The sequence below is a fragment of the Tauraco erythrolophus genome, chromosome 2 (genome assembly GCF_009769465.1).
Source record: "Tauraco erythrolophus isolate bTauEry1 chromosome 2, bTauEry1.pri, whole genome shotgun sequence".
Lineage (NCBI taxonomy): Eukaryota > Metazoa > Chordata > Aves > Musophagiformes > Musophagidae > Tauraco > Tauraco erythrolophus.
Genome location: NC_141466.1, coordinates 451,829 through 477,112, shown reverse-complemented (window position 1 = coordinate 477,112; position 25,284 = coordinate 451,829). Strand labels below are relative to the sequence as shown.

Below are 25,284 nucleotides of genomic sequence, written 5' to 3'. Positions count from 1 at the left end.
AGAATTTTTTTTTACAATGAGGGTGGTGAAACAGTGGAACATGTCCAGAGAGGTGGTAGATGCCCCATCCCTGGAAACATTCAAGGTCAGGCTGGACGGGGCCCTGAGCAGCCTGATGTAGCTGCAGATGTCCCTGCGCCCTGCAGGAGGGTTGGAACTAGCTGGCCTTCAAGGTCCCTTCCCACCCGAACTCTGATTCTGTTCTGTGAGCATATTCTCCTCGTTTTGGTGTTCCCTGAGCAGTGCTGTGCACAGGTATGTTCCTGCTGACGTGGTCGAAGTGGTTTCAGATGTTACTGGCCAGACGTGAAGGCTCTAAGTTACTGTTTCTGTAGCTGAAAAGCAGGAGCCAAGTGCCTGAGACTGGGTGGAATGTTTTTGTGGGAAGTAAGGAGCCGCTTGTTTGAACTGGCACTGGGAAGACTACAGGCAGGGATTAGGGAAGTGCCTATCTGAGAGCATTGTTAGACTCTGCAGCCTGGGTTTTGTCAGAGAATAAGAATGATGGTGGATATATTTGTTTTATTACTTTTTTTTTTTAAATAGGTTTCCTCCGAAGCAATAATGGAGGTAGTTTTAAATGCTGATATAGGCAAAAAGAATCACTGAGCTTTCTTTCTGAAAAAGTCTTGCAAAAGTATTTTATTTGTGCTGTGCTGATACTTAAACTGCCTTTCAGGAGAGCTGTTAAAAAATTGAACTTCAGCAATAGATATAATTTTATTTTTCAAGGATAGTTTTAAGAAGGACAGCAGCATTTCGTGGGCAGGCTTTTCATCTGCAGCTACGTGACGTACCGATGTTACCAGATATGCAAATTGGTTTTCATCTTTTATGTTTTATAAAGATAGTGGTAAATAAGAATAGGAATTTTCAAAATTCTATTCCTGCGTAGCTAGTGTAATGTCTTTTACCTTTTGAGACTCATTTTGCTGGGTGCTTTTTTAGGTTTAAATCTTGTTTGTGCTAGCAAAACACACAGAACATGTTTCTTGCTGGGTCATGACACTGTAGAAAACTTCTGTCCAGGCTACTTGTTTTTTATAATCTTTGTAAGAAAATTTTTGGGAAATTCAGAGAATTTATTGAGTATTAAATGCTCTTACTGTTAGATGTTCTAAATTTATGTAAAGTAGATCCAGCTTCCTTGCGTATATTGGAAACGTAGAACTAATAATGAAGAAATTTTGATTTCTATCCGATTTTGAGTTTATGGAGCTTTGTTTCATCTTGAAGGAGAAAAAAATAATAGTATTTGAAACAGTGGAAGGAAAGGATGTGAGAATATGAAGTATTCTCTAGGTATGAACTGCTTAGAGATATGGTTTAATGCGGGATTAGAGACGGTTGGACTGGATGATCTCTAAGGTCTTTTCCAACCTAGAAATTCTATGAAATGCTTTCAGCTGGTGTCGTTTATTTTGAATCTTCCTGTCAGAATAGTTTTAGTTTCTCTTTTGCCCATACAGAATTCTTTTGACATTTGTGAAGTTCTGCAGAAGTTCAAGGAGCTCCTTTTCGTGTGTGTTTGCCTGCAGGATTGAGGTTACAAATTAGCATGGTATCTTGGTGAAATGCTGCCATGTTAGAGAGAAAAATTCTAGATGAACTGGGCATTAACTTTGATGTGAGTTAGTTGGTTTCATGATTTGCCTTTGCCTTTGATTATACTGAAAATCAAGTTTTAATGTAGCTGACTGCTTGGTCAGTTCGGTTTCACTGACACACGTGTTTGGATTCTTCCACAGAGGCTTACAGCTAATCCAGGAGGAAGGCAACGTAGCAGACTGTCCATCATGTCTCAGCATCTCTGCACTGTTGAAACCTGCTTCGTAATTCCAGGTGACGCCTTTGTTCCAAAGCCAGAGGTAAGTTTCGATGTATTTGGATTTTCTGGGCAATTTGTCAGTGCAGCAATGTATCTGAGTGTGAGTAAGGAGCACCGTTGGGTGCTCTAGTCCAACATCTCCGTGCTACAAAGTGGGGTGATGGGATACTCCTCTAAAGGATGCACGCTTTCTTCAAAAAGGTGCTTTTATTTCTGGTTCCTCAGAACTTGGCTTTGACCTTCAAGCCTATCTGCACGATCAGGGTACCTCTTTGGGTGTTTATGGAGAGGGAGATTAGGATTAACGGCAGGACAGTCTGCTGGGATTGCAGCACCTTGGGAAAGCCTGCTGTTTGCAGTTTGCATTTATAAACAGTTGGGAATTGCGCCGAGGAAGTTTGATGGGTCTTTTGAAAGACCCTGATAAATAAAAGCCTTCCATTTCTCCTCTTTGCCAAAGGTCTCTAATTTTACCAGGTCTATAATCCTGACATTTCACCCCACTCAGCATATTGAACTGCCTCCTGTGCGCTGTAGCACTTTGTCACCTTCATCCCCTGCCTGTGGGAAAGGGAACATCTCTTCTCCCGTCTGGGTGCTCGAGTCAGTAGAAGAGAACAGTTTCTTTGCTCTCCTCTTAGCGACCTGCTACTGGTTTTTATTAGTAGCCATTATGATTACAGGAAGCAAGAATTAGTAAATTAAACTGCGTTTTGGACAAAAATGTATCTTTTTTTTTTTTTTTGTAAAAATGCATGCTTGACACTAAGCGGGGTCTGTTTCCGCTGAACACACGTGGAAATCTGCTGTTCTGTTTCGGAAATGAACTTGCAGCTTCTGAAAGTTCCTCTTAACCCGGTTGGTTCAGCTCATCAGAACAGCTCTCTTCCCCTGTCACAGTCCATCTCTTGGCCTTTCCACTTTTCAGGCTTAACTCTTGCGAACCTTTGGAAGATCATTCTCTGTGTTTTTTCACAATGAATTCTAAGGCTGCCATCTGGGCATATTCTGGTGATGATTTAAAATTCTGGTAGTACTTTTTGAGCAAATAACTGTTCAAACATGTTAAATTATTAGTTGTGACAGCAGTCTGTTGTGAAGAAAAATTACTATGCTTAAGACATCTCATTTTTTGCTTTGTGGTTTTGGGTTGTTTGTTTTGTTGTTTTTTTTTCCTGTCTCCTAGCCGAGTGAAAAATAATTTCAGGATGTCATCTCACTATTAAATATGTGAAATAGTGTTCAGTAAGGCCGAAATTCCAGTTTTGTGAGGGTGATTTCTCAATGGTGGATACAATTTGAGGGCAGAGAGCTAGTGTGGTCCGAAGCCTTGGGCAGACTGTCTCAGAATTGGCCATCGTTGACTGAGAGAGAGGTAGCTCAGAGTTGTGATGATGTCTTGGCATATGCAGATCCTACAGCCTGGTAGTGCTCTGTGGAATAAAGGCGGCAGCACCACTAAAGGCAAGCATATTTTTATTTAATATACTTCTTTGAGTTAAAACAAGTATTGCTTATATTGCAAAAGCAGAAAGTACAATTTTTTTCACACAGACCTGGCACCCGTTTGCACTGTTTTGTTTCCTTCAAGCTCTTACTGTAGATGGACCTTCTGTTTTGTCCCCGTTCTCTTAGCTGCAGACTGACTTGTAGTTTTAGATATTGCCATTTCTGACAGCATCTTTGTTTGCTTGGAAAGCTCTGGCTGCCTGTTGTGAATGAAGTTGCTCAGTGCTTGATTTTTGTTTCACAGATAGATACACAGAGAAGTTCAGATACTTCTGTATAAAGTTCTAGGAAGAAAAATTTGCTGCTTATGTAACCAACAAATACTTTGTTTTGCTCATACTACGCAATGATGACCTTTTCCTTATGCCTTCATGTAAAAACGCCTTTGGTTCTTATTTTACAAATGTTAGTTGTAATTGACATACCTAGCAATGATCGCAGCTTAGTATGTGTCAAACCCCGTACTGAAGGTGGAGATGCATGTTTTTGGGAATGAGTTGTTGACCTTTTTCTCTCAATGAGTGCATGATTTCAACAATAGCTGTGAATATTGAGATGTAAAAGACTCTGGAATGGAATGGAATGGAATGGAATGGAATGGAATGGTTCTGAACAGCATTGTGTCCAAGCAAAGAAGATTTGGCTTTTTGGTCATGGCTGAGTCCCTGTAGTACTGAATAACTCTGATACTGCTGTTAGGAGTAGTACAGAACAAGCTGCTTGATGAATGCACAGGAAACTCACAACGGCTGCGTAGCAGTACTAATGCAGACGAGACATCATTCCCTTCTAGGTTAGTAGAATAAAGACTCTTCACATATTAGGTGCATAAACATTTAATTTTCTCAAATGCTGTAACAAAAGATCTCACTTTTTCCAGCAAACCATACATGTAATGTTAAGGCCCCTTCATACTGTTTTAGTGAATTCTGGGCTAATAATATGGGAAATGAAAGTTGTGTATAAACATACAAAATAAATTGCAGTTGGTTTTGTTGAAAGGCTCATCCAGCATTATCGTATTCCTAAATTTAAAGGCCTATATCATATCCTCTTCTCATTCCCCACCTGTGCTGGTAAATGTCTGTCAATTTGGTTCCCACCTAGGGAAGCATTTGCACACAGCTCTGCCAGTGACCAATACAGAACAAAATCTGTATGTCGAAAGAAAGGGTTAAAGGATTTAAGATTATTAATGAAAATAAGAGGGTTAAGAAATGACTTTACATGAAGAAGCTGTCTCTCTGTCACCGCTGTATGTTACGTTTTACAGTAATAGAAAACATGGGAATGGACCTGAAACAGACCCTACCGGAATAACTAAACAGACTTATCAAATTCTTTTGGAAGGCCAGAAACATAGAAGACAATCCATGGTAGCTGTATTATTATTATTACTTTGAGCAAGTGTAAGCCAGAATGCTTCCTGATTTTCCTGGGACATAGATACTTGGCTTGTATCCTGTGTGTTACAGTTTGCAGGTGTTTTCCTGGTCATGATCCCACTGGGGTTGTTGTGTGGCTCCTGAAATCTAGCACTCACTGGGTAGTGATGGACTGGTAACAACTGGGGAATGCCCCGAGGCATTTCTTCAAGGATAATAACAAACCCACAGCAGGTGGCAGTTTGGGGTAGAGCCATTTTTGGCAAGATCTGAATGGTACTGCTGATTCTTCAGCCTGATGTGCAGAACATCCAGTGCAGCTAAGGTTTGGGGCTGTGGGTTTGGGTGTGATTTTTTGTTTTGGTTTCATTTAGGGGGAGGGGTGGGGGCTGTTTGTTTTTTTGTTTTGTTTGGTTGTGGGGTTTTTTTAAATCTAGTTACCAAGGCAATTTAGAACTGAAAATGAAAGGTGTGCCTGTTACTTAAAAACCATTGAATTGGGCTTCTTGGACTGAGTGGTTGGGGATTTTTTCTTTGCATCATAATTAAAATAAACATGTAAAATACACTATAAAACATTAGATGTTATTGATAGCCTGATTAGCTAAATAGAAAGCAGTTTCTAAGCATCTTTGCTGCAACAAGCCATCAGTACGTTACTTGTACTGTGAGTTATGTCTTTAAATAGTTCCTTTTTCTTCAGTAAATGTTACTTGGAAAGTAAAAAAGAATGGTTTGAAAGATCAACAAAAAAAGGGCTCTTGTAGCAGACAAGCATTGTTTCCTACTTCATTCATTTTGTGGATGCTGCTATAAATGAAATACGTTGCTCAAACATAATCACAACCCAGATGTAAGAAAAGATAAGTGCTACGTTACACGTTCTTTGAAACAATCAAACTACACTTAGCACAAAAAAAAAAAAGCCTGAATGGATAGAAACAACTGTATTTACACATAGTCCTTCAGGTTGTAACCTGCGTTGCTCTCCTGCTCTGTGGCTGGGAAACGGTGCTGCTTGGGAGGGTGAATCCATGCTCCTGGCCGCTTTTTAAAGCAGGAGGTGCAGAAGATCACACCTGCGGTAAGCAGGAACCCTGCTGAAATGAATCCTGTGTAAACTGCTCCTCCTGGTTCGTGTTTACTGCTCTCTGGAACGGTCTGGTCCAGAAAATTGGAGATGATTTCTCTGGTGTACCAGGACGTTGGTACTAATCCAAAGACTCCTGCAAGAATGAAGCAGACTCCTCCAGCAAAACAAGCGTAACTCTTGCTGTCAGGGTCCCCCCCCAGCTTGGTGCATTTCATTCCCACTGTAGTGAAGCAGATCCCGAAGGCTGACAGGATGCACGACAGGACCATGGTGGTCCGTGCAGCCTGGATGTAGACGGGGAGAGAGAGAACGGAGTATTTCAGGGTGCAGCTGAACATCCCAGTGCTGTACCACGTGCAGTCCATCCACAGTCCTTGCATCTGCGTTATGGCAGTTATGATGTTCGAACCAACATCTGCGTTCACCTTCCAGCTTGGCAGCAAGGTGGCTGTGATGTCTCCAAAAGCACCGAGCAAAGCCAGGATAAAGGCGAAGCACTGCAGACTTGCTGATGCCATGGTGATTATCTGCTGCCACCTTTTGTCTGCCGGTTCCTCTCTGGCAAATGAGTGTAACTGGCTGGTAGCTTCGTAGCCAAGGCTGTAGCCCTCTGTGTAACAGGGAGGAAGGGGGGGGAGGAGAAGTGCGAGGGGGGAAGAAAAAGAAATCAGCAAACAAAAAAAGCTGGCATTTAAAATTGGAACTATCTGAATAAGTATGTGAACATGACCCTGCAGCAGACGAGAGCACTGAGCAGCTGTACACAAGGTACTGGAACACAAAGGATGGCAAATGGACGGTGGTTTCGAGCTGCTTGGGAGAAGGAGCTGCTGCCCTTTCATACAGGATTGCGAGCCATCAGGCATCAGTTATTTTACTGGAGTTATTTTTGGTGGTAGTAGACAGATTGCAGGCTTACTAGACAAATACACGTTGTAAATGGAACTTGGGGAACTTGCAGATCAGAAGTCATTGTGGAAAACCACTGGGGTAGAAAACATGTTGTACTCTTCAGGTACTTTAAGTGTGCAGTCATCCTGTTGGCGATTTTATAACATTGATAATACCATCTTTTCTTTAAAGTATGTTTAAAGGTAACCCCTTCGTTTCATTTTTGAAATATTGTGTGTTCTTTTGTTTAATAACTGTTAGGAAATTTCGTGTTTTTGAAGGAGAATAAGATTGAATTTATTTTTTGCAATGTTTTCGCAGTTAAGGCACATGTGACTTTTCTAAATCAACATTTTAGTGATTCTCAGTCCATGACTTACAGCAGCAGTATTGAGGAAGTCATAAGACTGAACATGATCTGCTTTTGTCTATAAAATAAAATACTGGTTTTAACACCGATAGGGAGCAACTCAGTTGTGTAAGTGCATTTTTTTAATCAGTTCCTTACTTGTCTGAAATCATTTGCAAATTTGCCATGAAGTGGCAGTTTTAAAAATTAATCAAGAAACCTCCCTGCAGTTGCTGCAGAAAGGGTCCGATTTCCTTGGCAGGGAGCACGTGGGCAGTACGGTAACTGGGCACCTGGGAAGAGAGAACTGGTGCTGCCACATCACCCGGGCTGTTGGATAGCAGGTGAAGAAAAACGGTTGGAAAGCTCCGTGAGGAGGATGAGGAGAAGAGGTGTCCTGCCTTCGGAGGGAGGCGGTGTAACCGGCAGGTTTGGGCTGGTAGCAGAGTGGGAGAGAAGGGGCGGGCCCCAGTCTGGGTCATGCTTTCTGAGACAATGGTATTAAAGTGGCCCTTCAGCATTAGGACCTCCCTGAAAAGCCATAATAACGGGAGGAAGTTGAAAAGAGTGGAACACAAGATATCTGTGACATTGTGCTCTCATTTCAGTTCATTATACCTTAGACAACGTTTTGACCAGTATTTATTCTCTCAGTCTTTAGTGGCATTACGTAACAAGTAATCCTCTAATTTGTATCCTGTACTTGGTTCAGGTAATGGTTCAAGGATGTGCTAACTCTGTCCAGCATATATATATTAAAAATGCTTAGAGTTAAGGTGAGAATATTAAGAGCTACTCATTTTTAAAATCTTATTTCAAAGACCAGCCTATTTCCAGATCCCCTCCATTCGTTCGGTCTGTGAAGAGCTGCTTTGGCAAATACGGATCGTTTGCTGTACCAGGCCCATGGAAAGATGGCTTAACTTCCTTCTACAGAAGGAACTGACATGTCTGGGTAGCTCAAAACTCATTCAAAAGCATATTCTGGAACAGTTCGTTAGGATCTTGAGCTAGCTCTTTTCATTGCTTCCGTTTTAAAATTTCAGCACACACAAACATGCAAACAGAACCGCAAACCCCTGCAAATGGCAGTCAGGCACTACCTTTAGTGGGGTGAACCAAGTCAAAGGCATGATAAAGTCACATATAAGCACTGCAAGTGTAATAAAAAATACAGTTATGTTTCATTCCTCTTTGTGTAGCACTTACTGCTGGATGTGGAGTCTGAGATGTTTTCTTCTCTGCTGATGTCCTGGAAAAACGCAGTTTCTCCTGAATGGAACTATCCTTTGTCATATGAAACTGCATTGGCTTGTATTAGCAAAATTTCTTGAAATGTTGGGTTTTTTCCTCTTCTCTTCTCTACAGCAAGTGCATTACTGCTGTTTGTTCACTCTCTTAGTTCCATCTACCCGAGAATAAAGGAGTACTTTGTTTAATGAGTTTGGTTTGACAAACACTCAGTGAGGGAAAGCAAAGAGATTATGGAGGAAAACACATGGAGGCCCTCAGTCCTAAATACATAACGATACCCAGGTTCTGTGATGAAAACTCTGAATAGTGGTTAAAAGGAGTAAAATCTTGAGAATCCAGAAACTCTGTAAACTTATGGATTGGAGGGGGGGGCAAGGAGAGGGGTGGGGGGGTAAGATTCATTTAAGTTGAACTGAGAGCCAGAGGATTTTGTTGTTTGTGGGTTGTTGTTTTTTTGGTGGATTATTTTTTTTCATCACAGATAATCTTATTAAGAGTTTAGATTTCCTAAGAAAGAACTGTGCGATTTATTTTAATTCATAATTAGAACAGCAGGACATTTCTATTCAGCTGCAGGTTTTGCTTAGCTCTTCTCGGTAGCCTCAGCCTTCTGTAGGTCATCTATGAATCGTTGCCTTTGAATGAGCCTGGATAAAAGCAAGAAGGAATAAATCCACTAAGAAGCCTTATCTCGTGGCTGCAGCGTGTGAGAGAAGTGGCCTCAACGAGCTGGTGTGTGAAGTGCAGCAGCCAGCAGACAGGTCTTGCCGATGGCAGCCGTGATGCACCCACCCATAGGTTCTGCACCTGGCTGTGGCTTGCTGTCAGCCTGTTGGTGAGCTGGTGTGAACGTAGCTCAGCTGTTCCAGAGCTGTTCGGAGGCAGGAACTGGATTGTTGCTGGGAGTGCTTTCTGCTGGAAGTGACCCCACGTGCAGCCCTCGCTGGGAGATACCCACACGTGCCGTTCGACCTGACGCTTGGCTGCAGCAGACAGATGAAGTGCTGGTCCCAGCACCCGGCTGCTGGAAGTGCAGGCGTGGAGCTGTCTCGGCTGGCTCGCAGGCTCTCTGCTTCCGGCAGGTGGTGATACAGTCTGTGCAGGTTGCAGCTCCCCAGGAGGAAATGACAGCTAGAAACAGGGTAGGTGGGTTGGCTTTCAGTGCAGCCCTGTTGCAGGACACATGTATTGCCCATCGTGAGACCTTCATTGTCAGCAGTTAGTCAGAATTGTCCCATTTCAGCTTGTTCTGGTACAGGGTTGATCTCACCAGCGAGGCAGCAGGCTGCTCTGAATGGAGCTGTGCTGTGTCCGTGTTCCCCGTGCCCTGCCACAACAGAAACCGTCCTTGTGCAGAGGCACTGGAACAGCAAGGGGGGGGCCATTGCTGTGCTGCTGACAGCTCAGCATACGGCACTTGAAGAATTTTCCTATTCATTATTTTGTAGGAGTTGAGTATTATTTTGTAAATATTTCTAACGTACTTCGGGGGGGTGTTACTAATAAAATTACCAGCAAATTAACTTGGGTATTTTAAGTGCTCTTGTGTACTCTATTGGCTTTCCTAATTCTGCTCTCTATTTTATGCATATTAAAAAGGTTAGGGAAAAATAGCATGTATCATTTTAAAGGAGTGGCCAATTACGAGCGAAAAGCTTTCCCCTGTATCTGTTGCTATGGTAACCAGGCAGCTTTCCTGGGGTCCAAAGAAAACAGCGTCTAGAATGGAACAAACGCTGAGAAGTGCTGTGTTTTGTTTCAGCAGCAGAAATTATTGCCCACTGGCCTTGAGATTGCAAATGGAGCTGTTTTTCTCTTAAACTGTACGCTGCATCTAGATCGTGGCCTCTCTTTCTTCTCCTTCAGAAACGTTTGTTAAAGATGCAGTTCCACCTCCCAGAGAACCCTTGTATCCCACTTAGAAGCAGCTCTGCAAAACTGAGGCAACTGGGAGCCCCAGACGTTGTGGGAGGAACCCCCTTTTCTGTTTCTCGACAAACATGCTGATCAACGTACACATGTGTAAATCAGCCCTTAGTGTTGCTCTACAAGGAGCTGGGTGGCCACGTGAAGGTTGGTCGTACTTGCCCTGGTCAAAAAGAGAAACTTTTCTGCCACTCAGCGTTCGTGTGGTCTTCCTGACAGGTGGCAGTGCCCTGTGGCAAGGGTAGAAGCTGGCAACGCTCGGGAAACGCAGGAACTGCGTTGGGAAGTACATTTGTGAGCGTTTCACTGCAGATTCCTTATGATGAGTTTTTAAAGAAGTTCTTGTGTCTTTACATTTTGGTAATTTAAGTATTTTTTCTGTTTATTCTTAACTCTAGCTTTCAGAATAGGTGGAAAAGTAGAGAAAAAACACTATGAGTAACATATCAGCTATCAGCTGAGATCAGTAGTGCTAGAACTGGAAATGTGCTGTGGGTTTTTTTCATCAGCACTGTTAACTGGTGTTTTCTCTCCTTTCTCTAGCCAGTATTTTCGTTCAGCTTTGCAAGTTCTGTCTAGATGAAAAACTCCCGTTGTTTGAATGTCATCGTTTCTGTGGAACACCAGTGCAGTACCTCTGCTGTCGAAGCAGTTGTGCTGGAGAGGTGTACTTGGCAGCTGAGCTGCTTGTTCCCACTGGAAGTACAACGTGGATGGGTGGCACCTCTGTGCCAGCAGAGTAGATCCATGTCAGAGGTTACTGTGATGGCAGTGTTGTTTAAAAAATGCACAAACTCGGAGCGGTTTTGGTTAAAGTAGCAGAAAAACCCTCTCTTTTTCGAAGTACTCTCTTGCTATGGGTTTTCTCAAACCGTTGGTACACTGAGAGTGTGCCTAGGGCAGAAGCTGTTCTTTGGCCTTAGTGCATCTTTTATTTCAGTCCGAGCTGGCACAGCTGCAGTTTAACGTCACGTAGAACCACCCTGTGAATGCCAGTATTGACTTTCAGACCTTTTAAAAAGAGGGGTGGCTGTCCACAGTAGTAGCAGACTTTCTGAAGAAGAGACTGAATATTTTTGAAGTCTGGCACTTTTGGTTTTAGTCATTCAGTACCAGTACTTGTACAAATGTACAAATCTTCAGTGTGGTCCTCCACACGAATTTCTCATTTTTATTGTTGTTAGTATCTAGTCTGAAAGATGAACTGCTTTATTCGATGTTGTACAGAACTGGCTTTTCAGCCCAGCCTGTATTTTTTAATACAGATGTCTGAATTCAGGGCGTTTCTGTATAACACAGTATCTCTGTAATTGCATGACATGTTTTTGTGGGTTTTTATGTACATATGTGTACATTGAAGGGAGAATGTTATTTCATTCTGTTTGCAGACACAGGCAAAGTGACTGTTCTGTGAACCAAGCTGATTTTTAGGACTATAAAAGAATAAAACAAGCTTGAAAAAAAGTCTTTGTAGAATCATTCAAATATAATCTTGGATGAACTGTGGTACACAGTGTAAACACAGTTGTATGGTCACTTAAACTGAATGCAAACTTATTTCTACCCACCATTCCTTTAAATAGACTAGAATTTTAAAATCTTAATACATTGAAAAGTAATTCCTTGGCTTACATTTTAGAAAAGCCCTGGAGCAACAGAAAACATATAGGGAATGGGTTTGATTTCTAATTATAATACCAATTTTCTCCTGCTGCCCTTCAGCCTGTACATCAAATATTGTCTAATTTGTGTATCATGTCAGAATTGTCTTGTGGAAGGATCTGAAGAAAGAAGTGCTAATTACTTCACAGATTACATGGAAGGTGTTCCAGATGGAGGAAGTGCCATGGGGAAAAAGTACCGAGTACTGTTGGCATGTGAACTAATTGGAAATATGTAGATAACTAAGAGTAAAATTCTGTAGGGCCTTGAAAGTTAAGCCAGATCTTTATATTGAAATACTGTGACATTGGTCACTGCGCAGCTGTGCTGCCTGCCACAGTAACGTCTCATGTTCTGCCTGTTTCCTGATTGTAGTGGGGAAGCTGGAAGTAACGTGTCTCAGAGGAGTACATCTGCTCAAGTTTGTCTTTCTTTCTTTCCTGCCCAGGTGGATGTGGCTGTGGTGCGTTTCACTCCGCTGGTGCAGCCAAGGATCCAGCAGCCGTTCGAGCTCGTAGAAAAAGTGGTTCGAAGTGTTTTTCAGTTCCGAAGGAAATACTGCTTCCGCGGAATCGAGTAAGGAACTGCAACGAAAAACGCTCAGATAACGGTTTTGTAAATGCATCAGCCACTCAATCAGTTGGGAAACATTTGGTTTTATTCCTGCCGTTTTAAACTCCTCATCATAGTTGATCAGATCTTTCCATTTCAGCATGGTTTCTGGAGACAAAAGCACGATACGAATCTCTTTCTGCTCTAATTATGTAATAATTACTGTGCGTTTTCGCTAGTGCAGTCGGAGTTGTTAACATTGCTGGGATAAATTGGTCATCTTTCCAGTAGTCTGTCGGTCTCAGGAACCAAATGAACAAACAACCACCAACACTACAGCATTTGTTGGTCGAGTTTAGAACTGAAAGTGTCAGAAGTCAGAGCAGTGGGAGGAGGGAGCCCGTCACTGCGGGCAACTCTGCTTCCTTGGCGATAATGTCAGCAGGGCAAAATCTTGTTCCTGTGCTTGCCCTTTTTTGGAGTTCTTCTGCCTCCAAAAATCCTCCTGTCTCACCGAGGGACCTCACTAGCTGTGTAACGCACGCGAGAGGCCCGCAGGCTGTTCACCAGGGATCCTGGGGCAACTCCAGCGTGGCCAGGCGGCTACTTGGCATCCAGTGTGGCAGAATGTGCCAGCTGCTCTTGGGGCTGGAGGCATGCTGCTGCAGCCTGGGCCGGCTGAATTTTCCTGGGCATGGGTTTGGCCCTGGTGCAGTCTAGCATTAGGGTGGATGCCCCCTTACTGAACTACAATATGTCCCTATTTTAAAGGTGAGCATAGAATTTGCCTCTACTTTTGGGATTTTTTTCTGTTTGGGGCAGTGAATGCCATTGATGTCTGGGATGCAGACATTGGATCTAAAATGAGTACCAGTTTGCCTGTGTTAGGTTTGAGTACGCATTTGGAGGTGGTTAGGAAACAGCGTACCTGAACTTTAGATTGTTTGTGGTTTGGTCTACAAATCAAGGGGTTTTGGGTTTTTTTTTGTGAAAGAACAGTTTCAGTTGACAGTGTAAGCAGAAGGCATGTGCAACCAGCATGTCTACGATATGTAGAATATTTTTGCCAGAGTTCAAAAAATATCTCCAACAACTATTGTGTAAGCCCAAATTGCTAATAACTGCTCCACGTTCTTTTGAGGCAAAGGTGGGGGAATCTGAGCTTTGGGATGCCACGTATTCCCTAGCAGCTTACCATACTTCTAGCCCTAGTGTTCAAAGAAACACAATCCTCTTATTCTTGAGGTGACCTGAAAAAAAACAGCTAATTTTGGTGTGTAATTAACAAGGCTATTAAGTGCATTATAAGGTGTCTGTCTATTGCATATAGTGTATAAAACCAAGGTAAGAGAATCAGTTTATATCTGTGTGTCCCTTCTGGGATCTGCGAGGCACGGCATGTAGGATTGAGCTGTCAAGGGCATGAAGGAAAACATTGTAGTTCGAGTTGCTGTTCATGGACATTTGTAAGATGGTTCACAGTCTGTATATAAAAGGTGATTAAACATTTTTTGGCTCCAGGTACATCTTTTAGCTACCAACTCAAAGGAGGGACTGACTAACTTACGGAGAGATATCAAAATCAGGATCGATCCCTTTTAACCTTGCTGGCCTCGATGCTGCACTAATGGGGACGTTTTTGACCAAGGCCTGGAGTAGCACATGCTCTAAACCAGGGTGTTCCCAGAAGTGCTGTCCTTCTCCTGCCATTTTAAATCCTTTAACTTTGTATTCTGTCTGCCCACCAAGAGCCACCTATCACTTACCTACGCAAAGCCTTTTGAGGCGCGTGTCCAGCAGAACACAGCCAGGAGTGCAGGAGGGCTCCTGTAGGAGAGACACAAGACTGAAGATGCTGGGGGTGTGTGACAGGCAGGTCATCTGAACAGACACACGCACATCCATCGCGTACAGACGTTCTGCCTGCCTGACCTGTGTGAACTGAGAGCTACTGCTGATCAAAGAGCTGGTCCTTTCAGTCGTTTGAACCGTGCCTCTTGGCGAGACGTCAAAAATCACTTCAAGTAACTCCATTAAAATCTGGGGATCTTGTAAGAGGGTTAGGGTTAGGGCTATATATTAACCCCTATAAGAGGGTTAGGGTTAGGGCTATATATTAAGAGTGCCAGAGCTAAAATAATGACATACTTCATGTAGGTTCACTATTAAGTAAATTCCCAAGAGGATTCTGTTATGCTTAAGGGAAACTGAATTGTCTGTCTGAATGGCTTGAGCTTGTTTGCCTTCTCCTCACACCTTTTAGGACCTTGTTTCCTGAAAGCGGGCGTTTGAAAAGAACGGAACAGCTGATGATGACAGCAAACGTTGACCCAACGCTGCGGCCGTGCCAGCTCTCCATGTCACACTTCCGGAACCTGTGCGATACCTACAGGACAATGTGCGACGAGGACCCAGGCCTTTTTGTGTATGACTACAGAGAAGACCTAAAGCAAAAGAAGAAGATGAGGAATTTACTGAAAAGTACCAGTCAGCCCGAACAGACTGAAGAGGACAATGAGCTGTAACTGGAGCAGACTGAAGTTCTGACTGGTTTTAACTCCTTAATCTAGAGGTGTTGATTCAGTAGAAGGACGTTTGGGTATTCCTGCATCTGAGCAGGTATGGGAGAACTGGTTTTGAAAAGCGGTGCAGCGAGCGAGCTTTCCCGTTTTATTTACTCGTCCCATTCAGCTGCAGGCAAAAGTGACAGGACAGTCCAGTCACAAGGTGCCTGCAGGTTCTTTTTGCTTCAGGGGAACGGCGTGAGCACGTAGCAACAAGAAGGTACGTCGTGAGGCATGTAATGAAGGGGGGATACTTCTGAAATAATTAATTTTGTATGAATGAAAGTGCATTACTGAAACGTAAGAAAAAAATACCTTTCCAGCTTCAGCATGTCAGATGGTGTTTGGGTTTTTGTGCTCCTCTGATCCTGGAACGTCCTACTCTGCGGAGTAATTTAAAAAAGAACCAAAAGCCAAAACCCTCGTGTAAGTATGCTCGAGTGACTGGCTTAAAGAAGGATAAAGTGCACAGATTGCCTCAAGGTCTGCTAATCTCATTTATGCAAAAGCAAAGAATTTGGGATTTAAAGCTCCAGCAGGATAAAAAGTAGAAAACATGGCTAAGTACAATACTTATTTGTCTTTTACTGTACAGGCTGGTAGAGAAAATAAAAAATACAGTCAAATAAAAGATTACAGGCCAAGCTTTGTTTTTGTATTTACACATATGTATAAAGTATAAACAGCATCTTGAGACTTACAAAAATGAAATTCTGCACTACAGCACATTAAAATAACTTAATTCTGCTTTAAATAAAGCAAAAATGAAAACCAAAGAAATAAAATGCCCAAGGTATTGAAAAATTAATTTTGCAATGCTACTTTCCATCGTAATCCCCTCTGCCACTCACTAGCCCCTTGCCCACATTACTGAAAATACTAACGAGGCCGTCCTTCCCTTCCCTCCCCTTCCCATCCCCTCCCCTCCCCAAGAACACTACGTCATCCTAACTGCTTGAAAAGGATGAACTCATTTACACACCTTGGCCAACTTAATCTATTTTTGATCCACAATAAATTAAAATAACTTAAGAATCCTTTACAGCTGTTTTTGTGGAAAAAAATGTATTAGTGCACAAAATCAGATAGTAGTTTTCCTGCAGCTTCCATGAATTTACTAGTTTTGAAGCAGAACAAGTTTCTTGAATTCTATGTGGACTTCAAATGAATTATTTTAAATACAGAAAGCTAGGATTTCCCGTGCCTCTCCACAGCTTCATAAAAGCAGTCCTCATTAACGACAGATGTTAAACTCTGGACACTAAATTCCCTCTCCAAAATAGAGTTCAGGTCCAGGCTCGCAGCGTCGGAGTGACTGTCGAGGGACTGGTGCCGTTCTTGCATCGCCGTTAGAGCTCCCCTGTTACGCCGCGTGCTGTTCGCTTTTCTCTTCACGGGGCAGAAGTGGCCACGAACCAGCTTTGGATGCTCTCCTGTCTGGAACACATCGCCTTCCTCATCCTCAGCAGCCCGATCCCGTTCCGAGTCAGTGCTCGGTTCCTCGGAAATCTTCAGCCGTTGGAACTGTATCTCGATGTCTTTCGTAGGGCTGCCCTTCTTCAGGCTCCGGTAGTCATCATCGTCGTCGTCGTCACTGAGAATATCCGATTCTTTGAGGAGAACGCTGGAGAAGTGGGACGGGCAGCTCTGCACGTGCTGCTCGGGAGGTGAATTTCTGGGCTCCTGGGAGCTCTCGGCGGTGTGGCAGCTGCTGCTCTGAGTGCTGCTGCTCAGGCTGCACTCGTCGGAGTCCGGGAAGGTGCCTTTCCCCGGGTCACCGTTCCACTCGCTGCTGGGTGAATTCCTCAGCACCTTCAAGGACCTCGTGGAAGCTGTGCAGAGGAAAAAGGCAGTTTCAGTTTTTTTCAGCAAAACATCGGCTGGTTACACCGTCTGTCTCACTAGCCCCTTGTCATTACAGGGTACGAGTCTCATTTGGTAATTAGCCTCCGTCAGGCGTGTCAGCGTTCCGGTACCGACGGTGCCGTCCGAGTTTCCGTCCCACCTGCCCCAGAGCTAGGTGCTCACCTCTGTGCACAACATACACAAAATCCCCCCAAAACGGTAGTAATGATTTACACACACCTGCAGGAAAGGCAGACTGATGCAGGCTCCTCCAGCACTGCGGGGCCAGCGTGTGGGTGGGAGCTGAACTGTCCCAGTTCCCGTGACGTTAAGGGGATTTTATGGACAACTGATCAGCTGGAGAACTGGAAATAGTGGTAGCTGCTCATTAACTAAAACATCTGAAGCCTGTACTTAATTAGGGCATCTGCTGGGCTGCAGATTTAGTGCACTGGCAGAAGACCCCTGCCTGTTGCCAGTTGGTTTGGCTTTAGGTGTTATTGGGGCTGAGTTACTGACAGGAACCAGAGGAGAAGCACTAACGCAGCGTCCAGAGGGAGCCCAGTTCTTCCCAGCGAAATGAACGTCTCCCCTTAAGAGAACTAACGGCACAGGACAGCGTGGAGATGGCAAGCTTGCTCATCTCCTCTGGCCTTCGTCATCCGCCGAGTTGGGGTGGAACTCTGCCACCTGCCCAGCCCAAAAAAGAAATGGATTTGTGGGTCTGGCACATGACACAACTACAGTCATGGAAATAATGGCCATGGAACCTTCTGCCAGCGCTGGAGTCCCGACTCCATTCTTCACTTGGAGAAGGTGTTTCTTACCCAGCTTGGCAGTGGCAGGTACCCGGTTCTTGAGTGGGACAAGGCGGTCTTTACATGTCTTCTCCAGTGGCAGCTCACATTTTATGTGGCGTCTGAAATTCTCTCGCAAAATGGAACGGATCACCTTCACGATGTTCGTCTTGTTCTCACAGTCACTGCGAGATGAAGAAAACAGATGCCCTGATTGTCCCCTCTGAAGTAAGATGCTACTGGGATAAAATCTGCCCACCTCCTTCCCGCTCACGGGCTTTAGTGCAGTAGGGTTTTTCCAGCAGCGTGCTTCAGGCATGTTACAGATCACAACTTGAGGTGCTGTTTCACACACTTGGTGTTTTGCCATCTTACCCCCCCTTAGAAAAACAGCCTGGAAGGCAACTTCTGTACCACGGGATCACCCCTTAAGTGGTCTTCATCAGAAAGTAATTGCTGGCAACCAGCTGGGAGTCTGATAAATTGAGTTCCTTTGCCCATATCGTACTGGCACCTGTGATCATACGACTCTGCAGATTTCTGGCACTGGATCACCGTGCCAAATTCGCTGCCATTTCACATCGTTAGACTTCCTGCAGCTCCACACTGGCCCAGTGCCAGGATTCAGCGAGTGAGAGCCGCATCAGAAGTGCTGATGCAAAAGTCATGCAGGGGAAAATCTTCTATTTTTTTAATTGCATCAATGTGATTTGTCAAATGCAATGTCCATACAAAGCTTACCTGCTGCACAACTGAAAAATTGTTTCTGGCCTGCCTTCTAGCTCTGACTTGGTGTGAATCAGTTCCCAGATACAGCTGTTCTCTGTTCCTGTGCAAAGAAGAAAACACTTTTGTATATACTTCACGAAACCTTTGGCATTAGAAAGACCAGTGGATGGAGAGCTCCTCCACTCCGAAAGGCAACGCTAACATAGCAATGGAGGGATCCACAGAGGATCTCACCCAAGATGGAACCCAAAGGAAAGTCCCCTGAACTCTCCTGCTGCAGCAGCCTAGTGCTGCCTTGTGTAACTTCTCTCTCTGACAGCTGCTTTCCCCATTCTTGTTGCTTCTGGCTGCCTTCCAGCCTGAAAGGCCTTCTCCCAGGTGCACAAGGCATTTGTTTGCTCTGAACACCTAGTGACGCTTTACAGAAGCTGTAGAACTGGACAGGATCGTATCAACTCAGGGAAAATAAAACCACAGCCCTCTACTACCACAAACGGCACAGTCCACCTTCCCACATCTGGGAAAAAGGCAAAAAAGGGTCACAACACACAGCGTAAGGCTGTCACCAGGACATCAACCATGGTAAATCCCCTTCCTGTTCCTGGTGTGTTTTAATTGGGGATTTCCATTCTGTCATTCCTTCACATCATGTTTCATCTTCCTGAACTCAGGGAAGAAGCCAACATGAAGAAAGTTCGTTAATGTATGGAACCTGGACTCACTGAGCATAGACACAACAGTAGATACTATGCCCTCTACACCTGCCTGTTTCCAGAGGCTCCAGAAAGACATGCAGAAGCAGCAGTATTACAAAATCCCCGAAAAGCGTTCAGTCCTGCAGCATTTGGTGCAAGGGAATTACCTGCTGTGTTCCCCAGTCGAACTTGAAGAGCAGATAAAGGAATCAGCCAACGAAATTTAAATGGATCCAAGTCACCATAATTATGTGCAGCACGAACATTAGTAGGCTGCAAAAAGAAAAACAACAAGGATATTTCTGAGAAGCAGAAGAAAAAAAAGTGAGGTTTTTTGTGTTACTCTTAAAAGACCTGCCTCTGAAGAGAAACTAAATTCATTAGACTTTTTCCTTCAGTACCCTAATACGTGCTTGTAAATGTAGTTGAAATGGTGATGGACACAACCTTTGGAATTTGTAATTCCTTCAACTTTTAAAAGCACTTGTTTTTAATGGATAAAAATAATCCTCTGCATGTAAGTACCACTAGGAAACACTTTCCCGTGAGGGACCCCGCAGACTGTTGATGAGCAGAATACATTAATCATGTAGCTGCTGCTGCTGCTACTTTTCAGGCCCCTCCATCTGTTAGAATCATGGAATGGTTTGGGTTGGAAGGGACTTCAAAGATCATCCAGTTCCAACCCCCCTGCCATGGGCAGGGACACCCTCCACTACACCAGGTTGCCCAAAGCCTCATCCATCCTGGCCTGGAACACTGCCAGGGATGGGGCAGCCACAGCTTCTCTGGACAAAATGTTCTAGTGCCTCACCACCCTCATTGTAGAAAATTTCTTCCTTATATCCAATCTAAATCTGCCCTCTTTCAGTTTAAATCTGTTGCCCCTTGTCCTGTCACTACACACCCTTGTAAAAAGCCCCTCTCCAGCTTTCCTGCAGCCCCTTTAGGCACTGGGAGGGATAACTCAGGAGAAGCGTGGTGCAGCACCTCGCCACTGGCACTCAGGATATACAGCGAGCTGCTTGACTTCAGCATTCCAGTTTTGTACGTGGGAACAGAGGAGGTTATGTTTATAATCTCCCTTTTCCTTTCCTTCCAGGGTGACCACGGGTCTATAAACAGGTCTTTAACCTACACGCTACTTCACCATCCGGAAGAAGTAATGATGACACGGCAATGTTTCGTGTCCACCTGATGGAACTGATGTGGGGCTGTGCTGCTGCTGCTTGCTAAATAACAGAAAATATTTATTGCTGCAGGGATACTGAGCACTTGTTTTGGCTGTGCCAGCCCCAGCGAGGGAAGGTGGCGTTTCACCGCAGTCACCCGCCCTTCAACAGCGGCATGGTCCATCTCACGCTGCAGTAGGATCCTGTGCATAAACACCCACCACCCCCACTCATACCAGACTTACCATTTTCTTCTTCAGTTTGTAGTTTTCCTTATACACCAATATTACAGCCCTCTTAAAAACTAAAAAAGAAAGAAAAAAAGGAAGACTGTTAGTTACAGGTGTAATATTCAATGAAAATACTATCTTGGAGAAGCTGATGATTGTAGTCACAGGAACGTGAAGGATGAGGAATTCTCTGGCTTCCACAACATCTGACTGGAGTGGCTCAGTAACATTATCTAATCTTTCAGCCTCCAGGGAGGCAGGGACGTGTTCTCACCTGTAAGGAGGAACAGAACCATGGGGGCATTGAGGCTGCCGCTGAACTAAAGGATGGCTCTGCAGAGCAGTCCTGGATCTCAGCTCCAACTCTAACCTGGCAGTTTCCCTCAGTTCCACATACCAGGTGCGTTCTCTAAGCTGCCCACGTCGGGTTTGAAGTGAGCATGGAACTCGGTTTCCCAAGTGGCAGAGAAGCAGTCTGCCGTTCCTCCGTACACGTCCTACTGGGAAGCACCTGGCACAGGTGGATCACTGCGGAGCTCATCCAAGGGACCTGGGAGGTAGCTCCTATTTATTCTTCTGTTAGAAGCATCCCCTCCCTAACCTGTCATGTTTCCCAGAGGAGTGCATGATAGCCCTGAGAAAGAGCCCACTGGAAGATTTAATTACTTAGGCAATTACTAAATGATTAAGCAAATACATACTATAAATAAAATTCTTGGTTGTACGCTCTCATTTCCACATTCATTTCTCAGGTTAAAATAATCTGGATAGGGATTTCAAGGCAGAGGTCAGCCAAAATTCCCAAGAGTAGAACAAATCACTGTTTTCCCACTAGCCTCCTTTGAAAGCTTGGTTTAGCAGATTGTTCTAGAGAGAATATTGTGTCTTGCAAACCCCTAATTTCTACAGTTTACGTATAGGCACGACAGCAGCTGCAAGTGGCTCACGGAGCAAACAGCAACAGCAAAGAAACAAATGGAAACTTGTCACATGTATTTTTTGGTACATAAGTTCTACCCTGGATATCACAGGGCTACAGGGAAAGGAGATGGCAGCTTTCATCTTGTGAGAAGATTTATATGGTGAGCTTTAGACGTGAAAGAGCGGAGAGTCATTAAGGAAGACACTGACCAAACACTGTAAGTTCAAGGTCTTTTCTTGCTTTGCCCAGCGATGGGAAAGGATTCAGCCAGGACACCGTAGAGTGCATCAGAAGCTCTCCCATTGAAAGCTCTGTCACCTGCATTAAATTATAACAGCAGATAATATAAATAAATAGTACAAATAAATAAATCAGTGCTGCGATCCACGTATGTAAAACATCAATGTGTACACATCAATAACTTCAAGGATCTGTGTTTTCTGTGCTTACTGTATGTACAAAGAGAAAGGCAGAGAGATCTGCCCTATGGCAGGAAAAGTGTGAGTAATCCCCTTTTTAAAACAGGTAACGACTATAAAAACTAATAGCCCCATAGTTAGGGAGCTGGATAGAAGTTCTTACTATTAATAACTAAGAAGAATATTAAGTTGATCTGATGATCTGTCAGTTACATATAGCCAGTTGTCTACTGGCTGATTTATTAGCTGTACTCTATAGAGTAATTAGTATTGACTAATGATGATAAGAGGGCTGGAGCACCTTTCCTATGAGGACAGGCTGAAAGAGTTGGGGCTGTTCAGCCTGGAGAAGAGGAGGCTCCGGGCTGACCTTATAGCGGTCTTCCAGTACCTCAAGGGGGCCTACAGGAAAGATGGGGAGAGGCTGTTCAGGAGGGCCAGTTGTGATAGGACAAGGGGTAATGGTTTTAAAATAGAGGGAGGTAGATTCAGGTTGGATATTAGGAAAAAATTTTTTACCATGAGAGTTGTAGAACACTGGAACAGGTTGCCCAGAGAGGTGGTGGATGCTCCATCCCTGGAGACGTTCAAGGCCCGGTTGGACGAGGCCCTGAGCAACCTGATCTAGTTGGAGATATCCCTGTTCCTTGCAGGGGGGTTGGACTAGATGACCTTTGAAGGTCCCTTCCAGCCCTGACCATTCTATGATTCTATGATTCTATGATTAATGACACTGCCAAGGGCAGAATTAACGTAACACTGTGAAGAATCTCCCAGGCTGTCAAGTTGTGTTTCTCCATAAATGATGGGAAACCAGGCCACCAGTGGGGCCATTTGGCTGTTACTAGGAGGAAATAAAACAACCAGACTGGTGCTTCTCAGATATGATCTTCCCCTTTATGGATTTGAGCTGCTTCGTGATCGTTTGATGGGAATAGCTACGCCCAGACCTTGCTGCCCCAGTTCGGGGAGCTGCGTGCTCCCAGTCTGACCCACGGGTTTTGCTCTGGCAAACACCTGAGGATGCCTCAGTGCTGGCGGTGGGGAGAACAAGAGTAACAGACCTCAGTGTGAATCTCTCAAATTGCCGTTTTCATTTATACGGGTGAAAAAATACCCTAAGAACTTCGGAACACTAGCGTAAAATCGGCATGCCTCGGGGCATGGCTGATCTCTGCAGCATTTGAGAAGGGAGGATTTTTCCAGCTGAGGATTACGTCTGCTCCTGCAGTTCCTGTCAGGCCAGGCGGCGGCTCTGACAGCTGTCGGAAAATTTTACCGTGACCTACTGACAAAAAGAAACTTGTCGGGCAGAAACAGAAGCCAAAATATTAAAGGAGAATGGAGGAAGCCCAGCACAAATAAGTTCCCCAAATTACCTCAGGAAGAGGTAAAACCCCCAACGGCGAGCAGGATAATGCTCCAGGAGCGAATAAAACACGTTGTTCCTTCTCTTACCTCCTTCTCTGTCCCACTTTGATCTGCAACCAGTTGGTCAAACACAGTGCCATAATCTTCATATATCTTCTGCATCTCGTTGATGTGACTTGCTACTTTTTCCATTGCCTTCAGCGCTTCTGTAACATTCAAAGATTTCACAGACAGCTGTGTAATTCAACTGTATTTTCTAAACATGACATTTTTTTGTCGAATTCCACTTGAGGCAGGCAAAACAATGCAATGTTCCCAAGGTCTGCTGAACAGAACTCTGGCTTTGTATCAGTGCTTTCTCATAGCAACAGCAGAAGACATGCCTCCTGATCACAGCACGTGCAAAATACTCATCTGAAGTGCCTGAAAAGGCTGCAATGAGCATTCCAGCGATGAGCCCGTGGATCAGTGAATATTCCCACCAACGTGACAGTGAGCACGGTTGCATGTACAGGGCCACTAGGATCTCCGTGGTAATCTACGCCCATAAGTCACCTGATGGGCTTTAACAGCAACAAACTGCCTTGGGCACACCACAGAACAAAGAAACACAGTGCTGGGTTGCACAAGTTCCTCCTGGATTGTTTCCATGAAATCAAACGCTGGTGGCCAGGTTTTGTTTACATTTTGCTTTCTAAGCAAGAATGACACTAGATTTCATTAGACTTTTGTGTCAATTCAGAAAGGAGTTGGAGAGAGGCGCTTAGTTTCTCCAGTCCTGCCAGCTCTTACTGGTGCAGCCTTTTAGCGGTTTGGCATCCATCCTGACCTGCAAGTAAGTCACCCCCAGCTTGGTTGTAAGGGCAAGGGACCAGTATTAGAAGCTCCCTTTTAAGGCAGCCTCCTGACTTTTTGCTGACAGTGTATTTTGCCTGAATCTATTTTGTTAAAATGACAATCAATCCATAACATAAATCTCTAGACTTTCATCCACGAGGTGCTGACAGACCCAAACTGGAAGTTGCCAGGGGGAAGTCCCAAGCGTGTGAGCCTAGAAAAGCATCAGCTCTCATATAGATTAGACAGACGAGCCTTTCTACGTGGGAAGACTGCAAAGCTTTGACACCGATCTCTTCTACTCAAGCAAGAGTCACAGCCAAACCTCAAACAACCAAAATTTCCTTCGGTGGCATTGTTAAACTTTGACACGTTTCAAGAGCTGAATAATAACCACGAGATGAAGCTTTGGTCAGTGTTTCCCAAGTGGGTAAAAAACCGCAACACCACGACCTGACATGCTCTTGGGCAAGAATTGAGGAGAAAGACCCCAGTCCTATTTGTCATGGCAAATCTGGGCATATCTACTTCTCAAAAGGGCTTGGACATACCAAGTAGGACTTCTTGCTAAAAGCACAAAAACGCTACTTATTATTTTTAAGGAGAGGGAGGAAATTCTCTCTGGGTTTTGATGAATTCTGTCATGTCTGCCAGAATGGCTACCTGCATCTTCAAAAAGGGCTGGAAATAAAATCTAACTCATGTTCATTCCTGCAGAAGAAAGGAAAAAGTTACCTGTCAAATGATAGTGCTCCTCACTCTCGTTATCTGTCAGAGACACCAGCTCTTTCAAAAGCAGAGGGTATTTCAGCACTCTCTGAACTGGCTTTATGAGATACGACTCCAGTGTGGAAGAGTGTTGCTTGGTGGGATTGCGAGCGTCCAGAAAGGCCTTAAAGGCACCGTCTGTTTTGGCTAGACACAAAGAAAAGAGTTGGTCAGTCGAACGTGGAACTCACAGAAGCTACAATGACTTGAAAACACAGAACTGCAACTTGGAAGCAGCACCAAAAGCCTCACCCTTTTCAACAGATGGTTTGCAAAGCAGTTTTCACTGTTCATTTCATGATCATTCCCTGCATTGAATAACACACATAAGGGCCAAGAGAGCAATTACATCAAGGTGACAATGTTCCTCAACGTAATTTTTCCACTGCACTGCAGGCTTCTTCTGCACCAAGTTAATCAAGTGATGGCAGAGGAGGTAATTCCTAACTTATCTTGCCATTTGTTGCTTCTTTTTGGAGCATGAAC

General features: G+C 44.2%; 3 protein-coding genes across 5 annotated transcripts in view; 1 reads left to right on the top strand and 2 right to left on the bottom strand.

Moving 5' to 3' along the window:
* Positions 1-15,745, top strand: part of TFB1M (transcription factor B1, mitochondrial) — a 28,087-nt gene extending 12,342 nt beyond the window's left edge. For 2 of the 3 annotated variants that reach the window (XM_086631991.1, XM_086631990.1), the window contains exons 6-8: positions 1,749-1,868; positions 12,346-12,473; positions 14,713-15,745. In XM_086631991.1, the coding sequence (XP_086488117.1) occupies positions 1,749-1,868; positions 12,346-12,473; positions 14,713-14,974 (510 nt within the window). In that variant the 3' untranslated portion in view covers positions 14,975-15,745. Of the gene's footprint in view, positions 1-1,748; positions 1,869-2,053; positions 2,093-12,345; positions 12,474-14,712 lie in introns of all 3 variants that reach the window. The other variant, XM_086631992.1, reaches the window with a different exon arrangement.
* Positions 5,674-6,333, bottom strand: CLDN20 (claudin 20). Its single transcript, XM_009980059.2, has one exon. It carries the CDS (start codon positions 6,331-6,333, stop codon positions 5,674-5,676), a length of 660 nt encoding a protein of 219 aa, XP_009978361.1.
* Positions 15,746-15,996: 251 nt separating the features above from the next.
* The window catches only part of TIAM2 (TIAM Rac1 associated GEF 2), a 96,820-nt gene continuing 87,532 nt past the window's right edge, over positions 15,997-25,284 (bottom strand). Inside the window, exons 20-27 of the mRNA XM_086631989.1 lie at positions 24,766-24,945; positions 23,281-23,399; positions 21,613-21,721; positions 20,497-20,555; positions 19,247-19,352; positions 18,397-18,484; positions 17,686-17,840; positions 15,997-16,845 (exon numbers count right to left, since the gene is read on the bottom strand). Of these exons, the coding sequence (XP_086488115.1) occupies positions 16,202-16,845; positions 17,686-17,840; positions 18,397-18,484; positions 19,247-19,352; positions 20,497-20,555; positions 21,613-21,721; positions 23,281-23,399; positions 24,766-24,945 (1,460 nt within the window). The 3' untranslated portion in view covers positions 15,997-16,201. The remainder of the gene's footprint in view (positions 16,846-17,685; positions 17,841-18,396; positions 18,485-19,246; positions 19,353-20,496; positions 20,556-21,612; positions 21,722-23,280; positions 23,400-24,765; positions 24,946-25,284) is intronic.